Raw genomic sequence first — 19,315 nt, forward strand, 5'->3', positions numbered from 1 at the left:
ATATTGTTAAATATAATTGGTCAAACGCTTGTGATATATTTTTCTTTGCCAGGATCAAAATTAGAATACCTGGTTGTTGTTGCTGCTGCTGCTGCTCCTGCTGCTGCTACTACTACTACAACTAATATCATTCCTTACTTACATCATATTGATGATGTGATTATCTTGCAAAAAGGTGACTCCACATGCTTTGGCAAAGATTCCAAAACCTTTCCAACGTGAGTACAAATGAGAGTCACTATGGGAGGATACAGACAGCTTGGAGTCACCATTTTTAGGCTGGATTGAGGCCAGGCCAACAGATGCCTAGCTCAATCCAGCCAAAATCCACCCCCAAAAAGGGGTGAAACAAGTCTGGAAAAAGCCATCCCTTCCCCTACAGAGCCAGAAAGTGGTGTCTATATATGTCACACCCCCTAACCAGGACAGAAGCCAGCTGAAGTGTAATTGCCGGTCTGACTTTGATCCCACTTGGGGGTGTGGTGTGTCTAAACGCCATACCCCCAAGCCAGCCCCTATGAGTACATGCTCACAGAGACTGGACAAGAATGGAATAGAAAGTATCTAAGTGATGGCATTTTCAGAGGCTTAATTTGCACTGCAGAAATAATGCAGTTTAACACCACTAATTGTTATACTTCAATGCTATAGAATTCTGGGATTTGCAGTTTGTTGTGGCAGCAGAGTTCTCTCACAAAACTACCACTCCCATAATTCCATCGCACTGAGCTATGGCAGTTAAAGCAGTATCAAACTGCATTACTTCTGCAGAACTGCGTCTTACAGCCTGAGATCAGCTATCTCCACATCTATCTTTTCAAGAAAGTCCAGGTTGGTGAAGGAAAAAGACATCCCTGCATGTCTTTTGGAAGAAACTTTGAAGCAGTTTCTAGAAGGTTTAATATATTTTACTTTACTTACACAGGTTTATCAGACATGGTTGTTTCGTTTCACATGTTAATGCTTTCAATTACTGTATATACTCAACTATAAGTTGACCTCATGTCTAAGTTGAGGGCAGATTTTGGAGCAAAAATTATGGATTTTGATATGACCCGTGGATAGGTCGAGGTTAAAACTTAGGGGCATGTAACAAAGGATGAAACAAAGGAAAACAATGCCAAAGAAATTACAAAGTTCCAGCAGGCATGACTGTTTGTGCTCACACTGGATGGATGAAGGAACCGAGAGGTCAGTGCTTCCAGGACAGATAACACTCTTGCCTTTCAGCAGGGGATGGTTCCTTTTTCATAAGAGTCAAAGTACAGTACTTACACTGACCTGTGAATAAGTCGACTTAGGTTTTCTGGGTTAATTTTTTGATTAAAATTTCTAGACTTATACATGAATATATACAGTATATATAAAGTTTGCTTAAACATGTTGAACATTTTTTATTTTATTTTTTGCTGTGTATGAAGTTATTCTTATTCTTTCCAGGTTATTTCTGCCTATTGTAGTAAAAGTTCTGTTAAAGACAAAATGGGCAGAAACACAACTATTTTGTTAACTGAGGTATATCGCTATTTTGAAAATGTGCACAGAAACACAAACTGTTGTACAGACTGTTTTTTTGAATGAACTGGCCATGTTCAGAAACTGATGCAAACACAGGCCAAATTGGACTACTAGGGAGGTAAATGAGAATGTGGCAAAACAAAAATTTGTTCATTTCAAAATGGAATCTTTAGCCTTGTCACTTGTACAGCCATTTATTCCTTTCCCATTTGGCATTCATTACATTTTTCTTCAAAATGCCTTTTGTGTAGAATTTTTCAAAGTACAGTAGCTTTCAAATCCTTGACCTTAGGAACTTATCATTGATCAGTTCTATGTGACGGTAACTTCTTGTATGAAGCAGACCTCTGTCACTGTGTTATATTTCTTCACAAGTTAAATTAGGTGAAAGTGGGAAGTACTGTGTTTGAACCAGGGCTCTAAAGGATCAATCTTCAGTTTACCAATCAAAGCAGCTTCCTTTCTTTCATTTTTCAACACAGAATGCAAACAATAATTTCAGTACAATTTTATAAAACAAGTTAACCATTTATTCCTGTCTACCGAGCCTTAAGAGTAAAGACACATATCTTGACACATACCTTCATCTTCCCAACAACTGTTTGCACTTCCTTCTCTTTCACTGCAGTCTGGTAATACTGTATGGTCTTTTGGCAAGTCATCATCTGGCACGCTGTTATCACAATCTGCAGCATCTGTTATACTTTCCTCTTCAACAATGTGCAATTTATCTTCATCATCTGAATCTGAATTTGTTTCTACGATGTTGTTGTAACTGGTAACTGTAGAGAAATAAAAAAAAGATACATTTATCTATGCTATTCAGAACTGGTTAATTTCTAGTATGAGTACCAAATATCGAACTTTATCACATGGACCGCTACCAGAATGGAACGAAAGGGGCCAGGAACAAGTGAGGGACGAGTGGGGGACGCATTTTATCACACACACACACAAATCCCTCACTCATTCTGTTCCATTCCCCATCTGTTCCAGAGGAGGAGATTTTTGAGAACTGTTCAAAACAGTTCTCAAAAATCTCCCCCTCTCTGGAACAGACTGGGAACGGAAGGGCAGGGAACGGAATGGGTGAGGGACTCTGTGTGCAGTAAAATGTGTCCCCCACTCGTTCCGTTCCCTTCATGGCTCCTTTGGGACCATTCTCGTCGCGTCACAGGAGCCCTATGCTATAAAGTTAATCAATTCTAGACATCTGGTAGTATGTTAAATTTATTAATGGAAGAGCAAAAGCCTTCAGCCTATGTTCTGTTTAACTTCCTCCTGTATTAGTTTATTCTGTGTTCCAAGGGTGGACCATGAATTGAAAAGCTGCACCAGCTATATTTTTGGGTGCATTATAGGAACAGCTAGAAAAATCTGACTGATCCTAATTCTGGGAGCATCTCTCACTAGTGTACTTTGTATTTTCTTTCCAGAAACACCGAATAGGTGAGTTGTGAAACCTATTTTTTTCTGCTATATTGCTCACTATAATCCAAGACACTGTTCCTGCAGGCTTGTTCCATAAATCTACATGAGAAGATGCTTATTTGTTATTAATTCCAAATAAAAAACCCAGGTTGCCCACTGAAGCTCCAAACTGAGGAGGAAAAACAACCATCACTGGCTAGATCAACTACTTGCTGGGAAGGGTTCCCAGACACCACATCAAATTGTAGGAGCTGTAGCTCCTCAAGCAACCAAATCTATTCATGAGTTAACATGCTAGCCTATTTGCCTTATAAGTACTTGCATGCAGAGGGAGAGCTAATGGTACATTCAAACACAACCTGAGACTAAGACCTGTCTCAACTTAAGATGTGCTAATATGGGTAATCTATCTAAAAAACTGTGTGTCCTAAATAGCCTAAAGCAATCATTCCCAAATGTCAGTCTTCTTCAGTCATAACCTCAGCTCCCAGAATTCCCAACTGGCTGTGGATTCTTGGAAAAGAAGTCCAAAAACCACCTGGAGTACCAAAGTTTGGGAACTACTGCCCTAAAAGCATCAGATCCCATCTGATCCTGGAAGTTTAGCAGGGTCAGCCCTGGTTAGTACTTGGATGGGTAGCTGCCAATGAATACCAGGTGCTGAAGACTATATTTTAGAAGGAATTGGCAAAGCCACTTCCAACTAAGAAAACCTTGTGAAATTTGCCATAAGTCAACAGATGACTTGAAGGTGTGCATGCACACAGATATACACCTAAAAAGAATGCTACACTGGGAGACTGATAGCAGCATCTATGAATTATGTAGGTACACCATCATTCTAAGCATCTTACAAAGACGTAATGTAGAATTCTATAATTGACTAGCATTTCCATCGCCCTAACCCTGTACCAGGGTAGTAGCAGGCATTTTGGTCACCAGAAGTGCATTTGTAGTGCATAAGAATATTGTTTTGAAAGGTAGGTATAGGAATACTTCCCAAGAGATTTGGGAAACATGGAAAGTAGGCAGCTATATGTGTAGCTTCCTAAAGGGCTATGGAAACAGCTACACTCTTTGTTTTGTGCCAACCATGTTTCCACTACCGCCTGTTTAAAGGAAGAATAGGTGACAGATTTTTAGAAATGAAGTTGTGAAAACCTTTATTCTGTCTCAACTCACACTGCAGCTTTAAGTCTTTAAGGCATCAAGCTACCACTCAACTAGTAACTTACTTGTTTCTTTTTCCTGCATAAAAACATCATGTGCTGTGTGCTACCATTCATTCCATTATTGTGAACAGATTTATGACATTTTAAAGAGTAATATGGCAATATTACCTGTATTCAAGTATCAATACAAGTCTTTAAGTATACACAGATACGTAACTAAAACTGCAGTACCATGGGAAAAAAAGAGATAATCACCAGACTTGGGTTGATTTCAGGCCTGGCAGAAATACAAAGCATCTCTGGTGAAAAATGCTAGGAGAGGGCAACTTTCTCACACAGTTCATTGCAAAGTGAGCATACTGTGATTGGGAGAGTGTGGCCCATGATAACCTTGCAGTGTAGTTCTGACTAAATATTGGAGCAGAAGACCTCTGAGGGGTTTAATTGTAGTATATTAGATCCCTACCTAGAAAACAGTGTACAGCAACTTTGAAGTAGTATCCACAGCCTTTATTCCAACAGCACAAGTTGGCTGAGAAAATAGTAATCAAAACTCTTCAAAGTAGTTCATTGTTATATGAAAAGTGGAAAATAGCTTACAGTAGTCCTACAACATAGTTCACCGTACTGGCAGTAACAGTACTAAAGCTATTTTGGATGCTTTTATCAAGAATTCATTCTCCTTTATTCACTGCCAAATTCAGCAGGATACCTAAGTTCAGAAACTCAAGCTCAGTAGTAAAATTCAGAAACCTTTATTAAGAAAACTATACATTCAGCCTGGTAACTTCCATTGTCAGAACAGACCAGCAAATGTTACAACCACATAATTAAATTATACATAATTCAGACTTCAGGCAGATTTAATTCTTTTTTGTTAAAATTAATAAATACAGCTCTCTTTCCTTTCCCACACCACCCCTTTCTCTTTGCTGTTACACCTGGAAACTTTCTTACAAATGACCTTGAATGAGTTTGCCTCCTTTCCTGGTTTATCTCAGCACCTGTGTCTGCATTCACAGTTGTAAAACATCACTAAAACCTGCTATCATTACTACATATTACCTTACTACATTCTGGAAAGACAAAAGCATATGCAACTCCTGATATCCACAGGGAGTCCAGAAAACAGCATCATCCACTTATGATCCTTTTGCTCTGCCCACCCTTACATTAAAAAGACCCTTTAAGAAGAAAAAGACAGAATAGTTCTACAATGTATTCTAATTGCTGGCTCTCTACATGGAAGAAACAGAACCAGTCAAAACTCTCAGGTGGGAGCAAAGACCAATCTATATGGATATTGCTCCTTCAGACCTACTCCCAGGCCATTAAATTCCATACAAAAGTACAGAGATAGGAAATAAAGAATTGAAATAAAGCAGTTACCTGTAGCAAATTACTTCAGGGGGTGGACTATGTTAGACTTCAGGAGTAAATAACATTTTGGAGGTAAGAAAATCCTTAGTGTTCGTTATAAAATGTAATGTATACTAGTTAGATTTTAAAGTCACATTAAAAGGATGTTTTAGACATTTTAGAGGCACTTGAAGGGAACAATGCAAGTGTTGTATCATTCTCTCAAAGAATCTATGGTGTTGGAAGGGTGGATAGCATACACTTTTCTGTGGACTGTAGGGCACAGAAAGAAGAAAAGTGATGCAGTAAATAACTAACAAAACTTAATTGCACATGTTGCTAAGTAGCAAGTTTAAAGACAGTCTGTCCCAACTTTCCTTTTTGGAAGTGTTGGTTTATAAAGGCCTGTTACAGACCGCCCAAAAGGGGCGGTCTTGGGCCGCTGCCGGTTGCAACGCGGAGGAGTCGCAGCAGCCAAACCGCGCGACTCCTCCGCGCTGCAAAGGAGCGCGAAAATTGCGCTCCTTCCGGCAACCCGGAAGAGACGCTGCAAGTGCCAAAGCGTGCACTCGCGGCGTCACTTCTGGGCCGCGACGTGCGGACGCAGAGCGTCCGCTACGTCAAAATGGCAGCGGGCATGTGGAACGGCCACCGCCATTTGTTATGGACTCTGTCCATAATAGAAGTAGGGGCATCTAGAAGAGACGCTCCTTTTTCAAACTGGGACGTCCTGAGGACATCTGAAATGCCGGTGTGTAACGCGCCAAAGTTCAACCAGCCATAGTCACAACTGGATTGTGGGATCTGTATGCATCTGGAAGTGCCAGACTGAAGAAAGTTATTGCTTTATTCTGTTTAAACAACTGTGTAAGAGCACCTCTGACGTCAAAAACAAAATGTACCACTTTGGGGCAAGAATGTCAAGCGAAGTATTATGTGGCATTTTCTCTGTCAGTCCTATGACTGCTAATGCTGACACAGTGATGAACAATATGGCAACTTTACATGTCAAAAATATTCCCCACTCACCATTAACTTTGATTAGATTTCCAAGCTTAGAAACTGATGATAAAACTGATGATGATACATAATACGGTATGTGGAAAGAAGAAAAGAAAGTTAGTAAAAGGAAAATAAAGGAGAGAAATAAGAAAAGAAAAGGAAGATTAGGAATGTAAAGAGGTAAAGAGCGAAAGAAATGACTTGTATATAGATATATGTAAAGGAAGAATGTAAAGGAAAATCGAAAGAGTAATATGTAATCTATAAAGGACTATATAGGTTGGAAGTACTAGGATGTGTACAGGGGGAAGGTAAGGGTAAGAGGGTGGGGGGTTTAAGGGGGAAAGGGAGGGAAGGGATAGGGATAAGGGAAAGTACAGACGATATGTATGATCTTTTATTGATGATTACTGAAAATAAGGATGTAAAGAAAAGAAAAACCAAATAAAAATAAAATTTAAAAAAAATGTAAAAAAAAACCTGATGATAAAATGTTAAACCTCTTCTACTGAACTTCTCAGCTCTGCAAAAGTCAAATGCTCAGCTGACTTGCATGCATACTGTTAGGTTTTGTAACAATATTTATAAATTTAAAAAAATGTACACAAAGCATTACCCAAGCTGGACCAGGGACTCTTGTTTTCAGCCCCTTAGATACAGCTACACTACACATCAAAAATATAGTGCAATGTTTTGTTGTTGGCTCCCATTTGCCTCATAAATTCTGTGAATCTGTATTTATGTAATCCTAGTGTCATTACATTGGGCCCTTGGTATTTGCCAGGACCCCTATGGATAGCAAAATCCATGGATGCTCGAGTCACATTATAAACAGTGGTGTAGTAAAATGGTGTTCCTTATATAAAATGCCAAAATCAGGGTTTGCTTTTGAGATTAAAAATATATATATTTAAAGCTGTGGATGGTTGAATCTATGGATAAGGAAGACCGACTGTAGTTAGCAATAAGAGGGAGATATCTGCCTGGTTGGGAGAACACAGATGTTTAGAGAAGTAGAAAATACGTTTTAGAAAAGAATGAGGGAGATGGAGTATTTAGCATAGATAGTGGGTATGTAATACAGTGGAAGAAATGTCAGAAAACAGATAAGAGGAAGAGTTGGAATGGATATCCTGAAAAAAGGAATGGCTGATTGCCTGCAACACCAAACAGCATGCTACAACTAATATATTGTATTTCCATTAAAAAATATATATCAAGCTATTATTGTTGAGGTTTCATTACATATCAAGCTATTATGAGCCTTTACTATTGGTTTCTCTAAAAATAACTAGAAATAAACTACTCAGCTTTATTGACAGAACTAGTTAAGAGTTAGAGGGTAGCCTATATGAACCAAGCTAGTCTGTGGCAGTTGCAAGTAAACTCCTCATCTGAAAGCAGCTATAGTTCCAAAGACTATCATGAAACTGTCCAGGTTTTCATTTCTCATCATAAGGTTTATATGGTAGACTGCTAGAAATGTTAGTGCACAAGAGTGGCTTCACTTAATGCAGATTTTCCCAGTCACACAGACATTTCATACAAAAATGACACCTTTTATTAGAACCCACTACTAAAGGAACTAGATCTCTGATTGAAACACCTTTTGAAGTCCGGATGGCTACTTCTACTGAGAGATAAACAAGAGGAGCGCAACCCTATGGATCCACTTTGATTTCTCTGTGGCATTCAGTACCATAAAGTATGATACCTTGCTGGATTGAGTCTTGAGTCAGTCAGGAGACACAGTTGTATATGATTTTGGAACAACAAACAGAAGCTGAATCCTGACAAATTGGGCTACTGCAGGTATGTGGTTGTCAGGTTTAGAAAACTGGTGCTTGGTCTGTTTGGAGAGGGCTACATTCCCCTTGAAAAAGCACATCCTCAGTCCAGGTACTTTTAAGCCAAAATTAATAATAATAGGATTTATTTATATACCGCCCAATCACTGGGAATCCGAGCAGTTTACAACAGAGGGGATAAAAGACGGTTCCCTGCCCTCAGGCTTACAATCTAAAAGACAGGACACAAAAGGAGAAGGGAATGGTGAGGGAGAGAGGGGATCAGGTCCAGTAGTTCTTCTCTCCCTCGGAGGCCTGGACCAAGGCAGATGGACTGGAGGGAGGGCTTGTCTTCTTCCAGGCAGACAGTTGGAGCTAGCCTGCCTCTTAACATTTGAAACCCAGTGGTTTTGGTGGAACAGTGAACCATTTAACAGCTTTCTTTTCCTTGCCAGCTGCATCCTTTCCTGGATAGGCAGGGCCTATAGGAATACATTCTCTGGCAGCCTCCTGTTCTTACTATGTGTTATATGTAGGGTGTGTCAAGGAAAAAAGCAACATGGGTTATACAGTAAATGAAATAAAACATGTATGTGAGAGTCAGGGTGACTCAGCAGAAGCCAATTGGGAACCACACAGGTGTAACTGGTAATACGATTAACAAGTCCTGAACTGCCAAGGACAAGAAATGCATAGTGAATAATTGGACACACCTGACAATTGTTAAGTGGTCAAGGCTGAGATGATGAAATCATTAATTGTAGGATGAACCAAGAGAACCAATGAGAATGGTGTACACGCCTACTGGGTGGAAACAGACAACAGTGGGTGGTATCTTGCATTGACTATAATAATGACTATAGATCCCAATGTATTTTGTGGGTTGTAGTAGTGGTTAGTAGAGTGAGGAGTAGTGTATTGTTGTGTTGGATAGTTTGGAGCTGTATATAGTAGAATAAAGTACTGAGTTGTCTGGTGTCTTGCTACAAGAACCAGTTGCATCCTGAAGAAGGGTGAAGACTTCTGTGGAAGCAAGAGTGAGAAGGCTTGGAGAATTTGTCAGGGTCTTCAGCCTATTCTTTGTAACTCTGCTAAGCTATAACCACTGGCCAAAACTGGTCAGCGCGGTGCACAACCAGGTGGTGAGTTCGAGCCAGAGGTGAAGAGCTACAACTCCCATCATCCATGACAAGGGTTATGGGCCCAGATACTGCAGCACCCAGCATCCACAGAAGCTGAAAGTTCCAGAGAGTGGAAGACAGATCAGAGCAAGCTGTTTGCGCTGCACTGATAAGCTCCGTGAGTAACTCCTCCTGTGTTTTGATTAAGCCCGAAAGGGGTCAGCTGTGCATACTCAGAAGAACTGTGTCAATTGAGTCACTGCACAAATTAAGATGGAGATTTTGAAGTTTAGTAAATTGAACAGATCCAACTACCCCACCTGGAAGATTTATGCCCAGTCCCTACTTGTAAAGGAAAGTTTGTGGGAAACTGTTGAAGCCGGGTTGCCAGCCAATGCTAGTCCAGCCACGAAAGAGAAAGATAGCAAAGCAAAAGCCTGTCTTTATTTAATGTTAGAAGAAGACTTAATTAATGATGTCAGAGATAAGGAGACTGCGAGAGATGTGTGGGAAACACTTCAAAGGCTACACACTCCTTCAACTGCCTTTGCAAAAATGTTATGGTCTAAGAGAATTTATAGACAGAAGATGGCAAAGGGGCAGTGTGTGATAGAACATTTAAAAACCATGCAAAACTTGTTTGTGCAGGCTGAGCTAAGAGGTGTTGAAATAAGTAAAGAACAACAGTGCTATATACTAATTGAATCCTTAGACCCTTCCTGGGGCAACATCACAAATGCCTTGCAGAACCCACCGGCAGAAGAGCTAACGAGAGACTTAGTTGTGGCCAGGATTCTGGAAGAGAACCAGAGGAGACTGTCTGAGAGGAATGACGCAGCAACTTCCAAGAGTGTGCCAAGTGAGCAAGCCAAGCCTGATGTGCGTGGGCTGGACCAAGCAGCTTCTTCGAGGGAGCAACGCAGATGCTTTTACTGCAAGAAGATAGGACATCTGCAGAGGAACTGTAAACAATTGGCTGCTGATAGAAGCAAGCAAGAGAGCAGATGGCCACCTGACAGGGTGGACCTTGAAGATACCTTAAAAGATTCAAATATTACTTAATTTCTGCAGTAGAATTCTAATTGGATTTGCCAAGACATATTATACCTGAACACACCAGTCTCACTGATTCTGAAAGTTAAATAGGGTCAGGACTTGGATGGGAGACCACCAGAACTCTCCAGCTAAGGCTAGGAAAGAATCCAGCCTGAAATTCTGGATAACTGCCAGTTGACAATGCTAGGTTGAAAAAGATGGCCCAATGGTGTCACTCAGTGTAAAGCAGCAGTTATGCTCCTATTACTAGAGCTGGCCCAACGTATTTTGGAATACCACGATACCATCCTAAACAGACTATTTCAGAAGTTAAGCAGTGTTAGGCCTAGTATTTGGATGGGCAAGTGCTCAATAATAATATGGTTCTCCAGGCAGAGCTAAGAAAGAGCCCAGACAGAAATCCTGGATAGCTATGTTAGTTAGATGGCAATATCAGGCTTGATAGAACAGTGGTCTGACTTAGGGTCCGAACAGAGAGGCCAAAATAAAGCTACTTTAGGTCACTTTGGAGGCATGCTGTTTAAATGATGCATGTGTCCTAAGAGGCTGGAAGCCGTGCGAAAGCCACGCTCCAGTCCTAAACGTGTCATTTAAACAGCATACTGTACCTCCAAAGTGACCCAAAGCAGCTTTGTTTTGGCTTGTCTGTTTGGCCCTTCAGTGTAGCATAGCTTCTTATATCGCTATGTTCAGTTCCATAACATCAGGCCATGGCAGTTAAAGCAGTGCCTACAATGTGATCATCAGATTATCTGAATATAGGTTGAGTAATGAGTATCCCTTATCTGGAATTCTTCAAAATCCAAAATTGTGCATATGGGCGGCTGGATAATGACACTTTGGCTTTCCGACGGTTCACAAGCTTTGTTTCGTGCACATTTGTTATCCATTTGCTTCTAAGCCCAGTTCAAGATTTGGAACCTTTAAACTATTGTTGTTGCTGTTGTATGATTTCAAGTCATTTCTGCCTTATGGTGACCCTAAGGTGACCCTATCACAGGTTTTCTTGGCAAGACTTGTCCAGATCTTTTGTTTTTGCCTTCCTAATAGGCTGACAGAGTATGACTTGCCTAGTCACCCAGTGGGTTTCCATGGCCAAGTAGGGATTCAAACTCTGGTCTCCCAGTATCCTTGTCCAATGCTTAAAACCCTACATCATGTGAAAAGAGCACTCTGGCTGCATGTGTGTGCACTGCAGAAGTAATGCAGTTTGACACTGCTTTAGTTGCCATGGCTCAATGCTATGGAATCCTGGGATTTGTTTGCTATGGTACCAGAGCTCCCTAACAGAGAAGGCATTTCACAAAACTAAAAAACAACAACAACAGACTTCCATAACATCAAGCTGTGCCAGTTAAATCAGTGCCAAACTGTATTATTTCTGCAGTGCAGATGCATCGTCTTATGACAACCCACCCATGTGGCAGGATAGGGAAAAAGTGTAGTCGATGGGCCAGATATAGCCTACAGTATCGTATTTTATCAGTTGGCTCCTTGTGGCAATTTTGCCACATATCTGCCTCTTCCTTGGCCACATTACCTTTTAGTAGACAAACAGACAAAACCAAGGAATAAACCACAAGTGGACCTCAGCTTGACTTTATGCTTTAAAATCAGCCTTCTCTGAACTGCAAAATTGCCCCCCCATGGGATGAAATTGCTTTTCATAGCCTACTAGGGAGGAAGTGGGTGGCAGGCAGTGCAGTCCCCGCATCCCTTGTGCTTGCCAACCCCTGCTTACAATGTGACCATCAAATGAAGCTCTTAACTGAATATAGGTTGAGTATCCCTTATCTAAGGGATGCAGTGGCTCAAATGGTTGAGACGCTGACTTCGTTGATTGCAAGATCGGCAGGTTGGCAATTTGAGGCCCAGGTGCTGCACGATGGGTTGAGCTCCTGTCAGTAGTCCCAGCTTCTGCCAGCCTAGCAGTTTAAAAGCATGCAAAGATAGATAGGTACCACTTCTCAGTGGGAAGGTAACAACATTCAGTGCAGTCATGCTGGCCACATGACCACCAGAGCAGTCTTTGGACAACGCTGTCTCTTCGGCTTAGAAACAGAGATGAACACCGCCCCCTACAGTTGGTTACGGCTAGACATTCATGTCAAGGGACTACCTTTACCTTTTTATCTCTTATCTGGAATTCTGAAATACTCCAAAATCTAAAACTGTGTATATGGGTGGCTGGATAGTCACCCTTTTGCTTTCTGATGGTTCATAAACTGTTGTTTCATGCACAAAACTATTTAGATATTGTGTAGCAAATTACCCGTAGGCTATGTGTATATGGTATATATGACCCATAACTTTCATGTTTAGACTTGGGTCTCATCTCCAAGCTCTCATTATGTATATGCAAATATTCCAAAATATGAAAAAATTCAAAATTCAAAACACCCTTGGGCCAAAGTATTTTGGGTAAGAGAGACTCAACCTGTATTGGCAGAAACAAAAGTTCCTATGTTCATGCAAAGGAGATGGCCTTTTCCATAACAACCTCCTCTTACCTTCTTGAAAAGTCTGACTAATGCTGATAGTGTAATCTTTTCAGCATCAACTGAAGACATTTTATTTGTCCAGACATTTTAATAGGTTATATTGGTTCGGCTTTCTTTATAATTCTTCAGTCTGTTGTCTGCCAGTCTGCCTATTTTTATATGTTTTTTATTGTATTGCATTTATAAATTATCATGCACTTCTGTATCTAACACAATGCAAGGGAATCCTTTTGGGCAAAAGGTTGGTCAGAATTTTACAAATAAAACATTAGCCATGTGGAAGCATTTTAAAAGACTATTTATGTGCCAGCTTTTCCGTATCTTGTCCAGCGTTAAAACGACTTTAGATACTAATTTGTATCAATTCAGAAGGAGTTGGGCATTCAAGTAATGGATGATTTGCTATATTAGTTACTTGAGGCATTATGGAGACATCATTGACAGGTTGCTGTATCTCATCCATGATAGCAGAGCAAAGCAAGGTGCTCTTTTTTTGGAACCAGAGCCTACCATTCTAAGCACAATTAGAATGGTCCAGTTTCCACATGCATAAAAAGCTCAATGAGGCAGCATATGATAAACACTTCAAGATATAAGGTTGGATGTAGCTTTATTCAAACCTACCAACTAATCCACTGAAGTGAATATGAATGCAGTTCTGAATCAAAATCTGGGTCTAACTCATTGGACTTTACAGATTTGTTAAACTAGAATAGCAAAATAGCTAGCCAGATATGCTTTCCCCCCCTTTTAAAAGGAAATACTGTAGTGTCTGGCTTGTATATCATATGAATAATACTATCTGTTGCAAATATATAAAAACCTACCCCTAAATTCTTATGGTTAAAAAAGGAAGCAATTATTAAGATAAATAATGCCTATAAATTAGGTATTAGGGAACATTACACTCTTCTCAGAATGTCATTTCGTATACTTCTTGTTATACAAATTTACCTGGGCCGGCATGGGCCTACACAAATGCATGATGAAATTTTATGGCTACAGGCAGAAGAGGCTATTACTTGGAGTCAGTGGCATCCCTGCAACACGTGACACCGGGTGTGAGAGCGGGACATTTGGCTCCAGACTTCCAGTGGGGTTTCCAGAAGTCCAGGGCTGGAAGGACGTCCATGAAGGCCGCAGCTGTGCCCTCACGGGCCTGGGCACTGGCCTGGGGACAGTGGGCCTGGGTCTGAGCAGCTTCCACAGGGGGCAGAGGAGCCCATGTGGGGTGTCACCTGGTGAGACCCGCACCCCCCTTGCATGATGCTACTGCTGGGAGTCACCCTATATTTGATTCAAATTTACCTTGTTCCTTAGCATGTCATTCATCAACAGATATTCCAAACTCAGAATCAATTCCTTGCACTCATTTTATCAAGATGAACTTCTGCATTGTTACATAACGCATATTATGACAATCCAGTGGCGACACTAGGGTAGCAAGTGGCTGCCTTCCAGACTTGGAAGGTGGGGGGACATGGCTGCCTTCTGGGTCCCACGCGGCCATGTTGGGGGAGTTGCTAAGAGAGACAAGTGCCTCCCTACTACCACAGTACCATCCTACATGCTGCAGCCGCAGCCACAAGGTAGGGGATTGTGCTTTTGGCTCTGCCCCCAGAAGATGACACCCTGGGTGGGGATGGCACTGTGACAACAAGAATTTACAGTCTACTAGAATATGCTTGCCAACTTAATTTAGCACATTCTGTATAAAGTGTTTTGTTTTATTTATTGGATTTACATCACACCTTTCCTTAAAGATGGGACTTGACTACTTCCTACCACTTTAATAAAACATTCAAGTTGAGAGATGTGTTCATTTTGAATTCTATTTTTGTATGCTGAAAATAACATATATACTAGTTTTGTTGTAAGCCTTCAGTAAATGTTTAGAAATTATCTGTCTGAAATTACTTCCTCTAATACAGCAAAATGCAAGTCTTTGTATCTGGAATGGGCAACTGTGGCTCTTCAGATGTTGGATTCTCAGCACTAACCCTGTTAAGTTAATGCAGACTGACAATATTTGGGATGGGGGTCAATTGCCCATTCCTGTTTTTCCATCCACTGATAACTTTGTTTTTAAAATTATGTAAACAACTAAGATATTAAAACCCATTTGAGTGTTAGGCAATCTCAATCATTAATACAAACAAACAAACAAACAAAAATACCCTTTTTCCAAATTAAAGAGAGAACTCAAATAAAAACTTGCATATTTCTATCAAATTTAACTGGAATCAAAGTGAGTGTCTAATGCTACTGAGGGGAATAACTTATTAAGTTTGTGTTAATACAAAGTTCACATGTCAAAATAGTTTCACAGAATGTCTCAAGGAGGTAAAAATATTTTAATTATTTATACAGAGTTCAGATTTATACGTTAAATCTCATCACCATTCAGATCGCAGCAACCTTTGATCCATAAGTTACAGAAACCATAACAACAACAAAAAATCTTAACAAAGGATTTGTAAGTGTGTCTTTATTAAAGATAACTTACAAACTAAGGAATCAAAAGTAGCATATAACAGAAACAATTACAAATCAGCAGAAAAATATTTTTAAAGTATCTAAATTTATTAAAATATTCTAAGTGTTTAAAAATCAATCACTAGACAGACATGCTATTGAACTTAAGGTGTTTTTAAAATAATAAACCCAACATAGATATAACAGGCATAGAAAGAGAATAAAGTCTACAGTCTTGAGTGTATTTTATGGCACTTTTTACTGGCTCAATAGGGGTAAACATACATAAAATCAAGGGGTAATATTTCATAATCTCAAATTTGTAATTGGTGTTTGCTCTCAAACCACTCTATGTGACAGGAATAGGGAATGTGTGGTCATCCAGAGATTGGACTATAACTTCCATAATTGTAACTAGTGTAGCCAAAGCTTTGGGATTTGGAAGTTGTAGTCTGGGCAGCCATATGTTCTCCATCCCTGCTCTAAGGTGCATTACTCTTTCCTCTATTTTACAGCTATGGAGTCAGATCTGCAAGAAATCACTGTTGATATTGTTGTTGCTGCTGTTATTTTTTTACTTCAAGCTGTTTCTGACTGATGGCAAACTGAAGGTGAATATATCATGGGGTTTTCTTGGCAAGATTTGTTTGGCGAGGGTTTGCAATTGCTTTCCTCTGAGGCTGAGAGTGTGTGACTTGCCCAAGGTCACCCAGTGGCTTTCCATGGCAAAATAGGGATTTGAACTATGGTCTCCAGAGTAGTCATCCAGCACACATACCACTACAACAAACACACTGGCTCCAAAGATGAACTGCAGAAACCATTGCAAATTGAAAATTAGTCTCTTAAAAGAAAGGTTGAGCCAAACAGATGGATCTGCCCTAGTGGAGCATCTTCTTTCCCCATCAATCCCATCCAAAGATTCCACAGGGCTAAAATTGCATTATTCCCAGTGAAAATTATTGAAAGTTAATACGTCCCACTGAGTTCAATGGAACTCACTTCCAGATCAGAGGTTATAGGATTGCAATCATAATGCTTTAATGTGTTGATGTACAAGTTCCCAGCTTCTATCTCAAGCAAAATGAAGAATCGTTTTCTTTCTTACCTGCAAGACTTTCTGGGACAAGGTCAAAAGGAAAGTAGCACCCAATCTAGCAACTGGTTACAACTGGGCTTCTGGTTGTTTTGTATTTACATTTCCTCTTTATTGATAGAAAATTGGATTAACAATTTTATTTTGGTCAGATTTAGAGAGCGAAGAAACCAGTGTTTTAGATTAAAAATACTTGTGATACCAATATACTGGTTAGACATTCCAAATCAAGTACATTCCAAGGGCATATTTCACATTTACACACTAATCTGTAGATAAAGGCATAATTATACTAAGTCTCAATATCGTATCATTAGACGCATAAATACAAACTGACAGTGAAATATTCATGCTAATACAAAATAAAATTCACTAACCCCAAACTCAACCCCTACCCAGGAATACAAAAACTTACGATGCATGTGCCAAAATGCAGATATTACCTTAGAATAAGTGAAGTAAGATTGAGCTGCATATATCTGCTAACAGCAGTCTAGCAAAGAAGGAGCTGTCAACGTCCAACCTATTATTCACACCTCTTTAATCACTGCCACAGAGTCAATTATAAATAGCCTCATACATTTTTAAATAAGGTTATTCTGAAATGAAACAAAGGAAGTAAATATTCCAGAACATAAGCAGGTCAAGTTTGAAAATGTAGAACTGAACATTTTCAACGGGATCAGAGAACAAAATCTTATTACTAAGTTATAGACACTATTGAAGATTCAGAACTACTAACTAGTTAAATCACTATGAAATGTGCAAAGCACAGTCATATTCTATAATTAAAGATTTATCCAGGCAATGCATCAAATCCAGATTTAGTCATGCATACAGCAGGCCCATTTAAATCAATGGTTCTTATGTCATAACTAAATTAAGTCATATCGATTTAAGTGGGCCTACTCTACGTATTACTAAGTCTAGATCCAAATGACTGTGAATAATAAAAAATGCTGAAGTACAAATGTTTCAAGCAACAGTCAAATCTTGGTCATTACTCTAGAAGGAAATACACATGAGACAGTTCATACTACAGATACATCCATGGATACCATGACAGCCATGGGCCTGTCACAACTGGTCTCGGGGCCTATGCATTCGGCGGGTAATACACTTGATATGGTTTTTTGTATGGACCTGGAAATTCCGTGGGCGGAAATAACCAACATTTCTGCCCTGTCATGGACGGATCATTTCCTGGTGGAGGCAAAAATCAAGGCATCTACCCAGATCCCTCCCGGGGGTGGCGGACCCATTAGAATGGTCCACCCTCGAAGGCTGATGGAACCCAAAAGGTTCCAGGAAGCCCTAGAGGGGTATATGGTTGGGAATGACGGCGATTCTGTTGATGCCCTGACTAACATCTGGGATATTGATCTCTCCAGGGCTATACACAGTATCGCTCCCAAGCGCCCTCTTAGGCCTGCTTCCAAAAAGAAGCCCTGGTACACGGAAGATCTCTGGGCAAGGAAGCGGGTGCTGCGATGGCTAGAGCGTGACTGGCAGGCACACCAGCGCTTACCTGACAAGGCTCTCCTAGACCATCTTTTGGAGGACTACGGAGAGGCGATAAATGCAGCAAAGAACTCGTGCTTTGGTGCACGTATCGTGTCCGCGGAGTCGCGTCCAGCAGAGCTGTTCAGGGTAGTGAGGGAGCTTACTCAGCTCCCCCCTGCCCTGAACCCTATTTTAGAACCATCTAAGGCCTGCTGTGACCAATTTAACAACTTCTTCGCGGATAAAACCTCTCGGATAAGGGAAGGTCTTGACGCCAGTATTAGTGCAGAAACCAGAGTAGAGGTATCCAGAGCCTCCGTGGACTCGGTTATACTGTACTGGATCACTTTGAGTCTGTAGATACCGATGATGTGGACAAGATCCTTAGAAGTGTTAGGAAGACAACTTGCTCCCTCGATCCCTGTCCCTCATGGCTAGCGGCTCAGGGGGGAACGGTAGTAACTTCCATGTTACACCGTATAATTAATACATCATTGAGGGATGGGCAATTTCCATCTAGCTTAAAATTGGCCATTGTAAAACCTTTGCTAAAAAAGCCCTCCCTCGACCCCCTGATGCATAATAATTATCGGCCAGTATCGCTATTGCCATTTTTGGGGAAGGTGATTGAGAGGGCGGTTGCAATCCAGCTTCAATCGATCTTGGATGAAACGGATTATCTAGACCCATTTCAAACTGGCTTTCGGGCAGGTTATGGGGTTGAGACTGCTATGGTCTCCCTGGTCGATGATCTCCGTCTGGGCATGGACAGGGGTAGCGTGTCCCTGTTAGTGCTCTTCGACATCTCAGCGGCTTTCGATACCATTGACCATGGTATCCTTCTGGAGCGCCTAGTGGAGCTGTGAATCGGAGGCACTGCGCTCCAGTGGTTCCGATCCTATCTCTCTGGGAGGTTCCAGATGGTGCAGCTGGGGGATGCGTGCTCCGACAAGAGGGCCCTTACATCTGGGGTCCCTCAAGGAGCCATTCTGTCCCCCATGCTCTTTAACATTTACATGAAACCACTGGGAGAGATCATCCGGAGGCATGGGGCGTGGGGTTATCAGTACGCTGATGACACCCAAATAGTCTTCTCTATGTCTCCGACTGATTCAGTGACCAAGGATGGCATCTCTCCTCTTGTTGCCTGTCTGGAGTCGGTAATGGGCTGGATGAGGGAAAACAGACTCAGCCTGAATCCAGAGAAAACGGAAGTATTCGTGATAGGTTCCCCTGGCCCGGGGATGGCGGTGATTCCACCTGTTCTAAACGGGATCACGCTTCCCGTGAAGGA

The 19,315-nt window shown here is 40.9% G+C and overlaps 1 protein-coding gene across 2 annotated transcripts in view; it reads right to left on the reverse strand.

Moving 5' to 3' along the window:
* The window catches only part of ZEB1 (zinc finger E-box binding homeobox 1), a 115,792-nt gene that overhangs the window by 44,643 nt on the left and 51,834 nt on the right, over positions 1-19,315 (reverse strand). For both annotated transcript variants that reach the window (XM_042472320.1, XM_042472321.1), the window contains exon 2: positions 2,100-2,300. In XM_042472320.1, coding sequence (XP_042328254.1) covers positions 2,100-2,300 — 201 coding nt within the window. The remainder of the gene's footprint in view (positions 1-2,099; positions 2,301-19,315) is intronic.

The sequence above is a fragment of the Sceloporus undulatus genome, chromosome 6, assembly GCF_019175285.1.
Source record: "Sceloporus undulatus isolate JIND9_A2432 ecotype Alabama chromosome 6, SceUnd_v1.1, whole genome shotgun sequence".
Lineage (NCBI taxonomy): Eukaryota > Metazoa > Chordata > Lepidosauria > Squamata > Phrynosomatidae > Sceloporus > Sceloporus undulatus.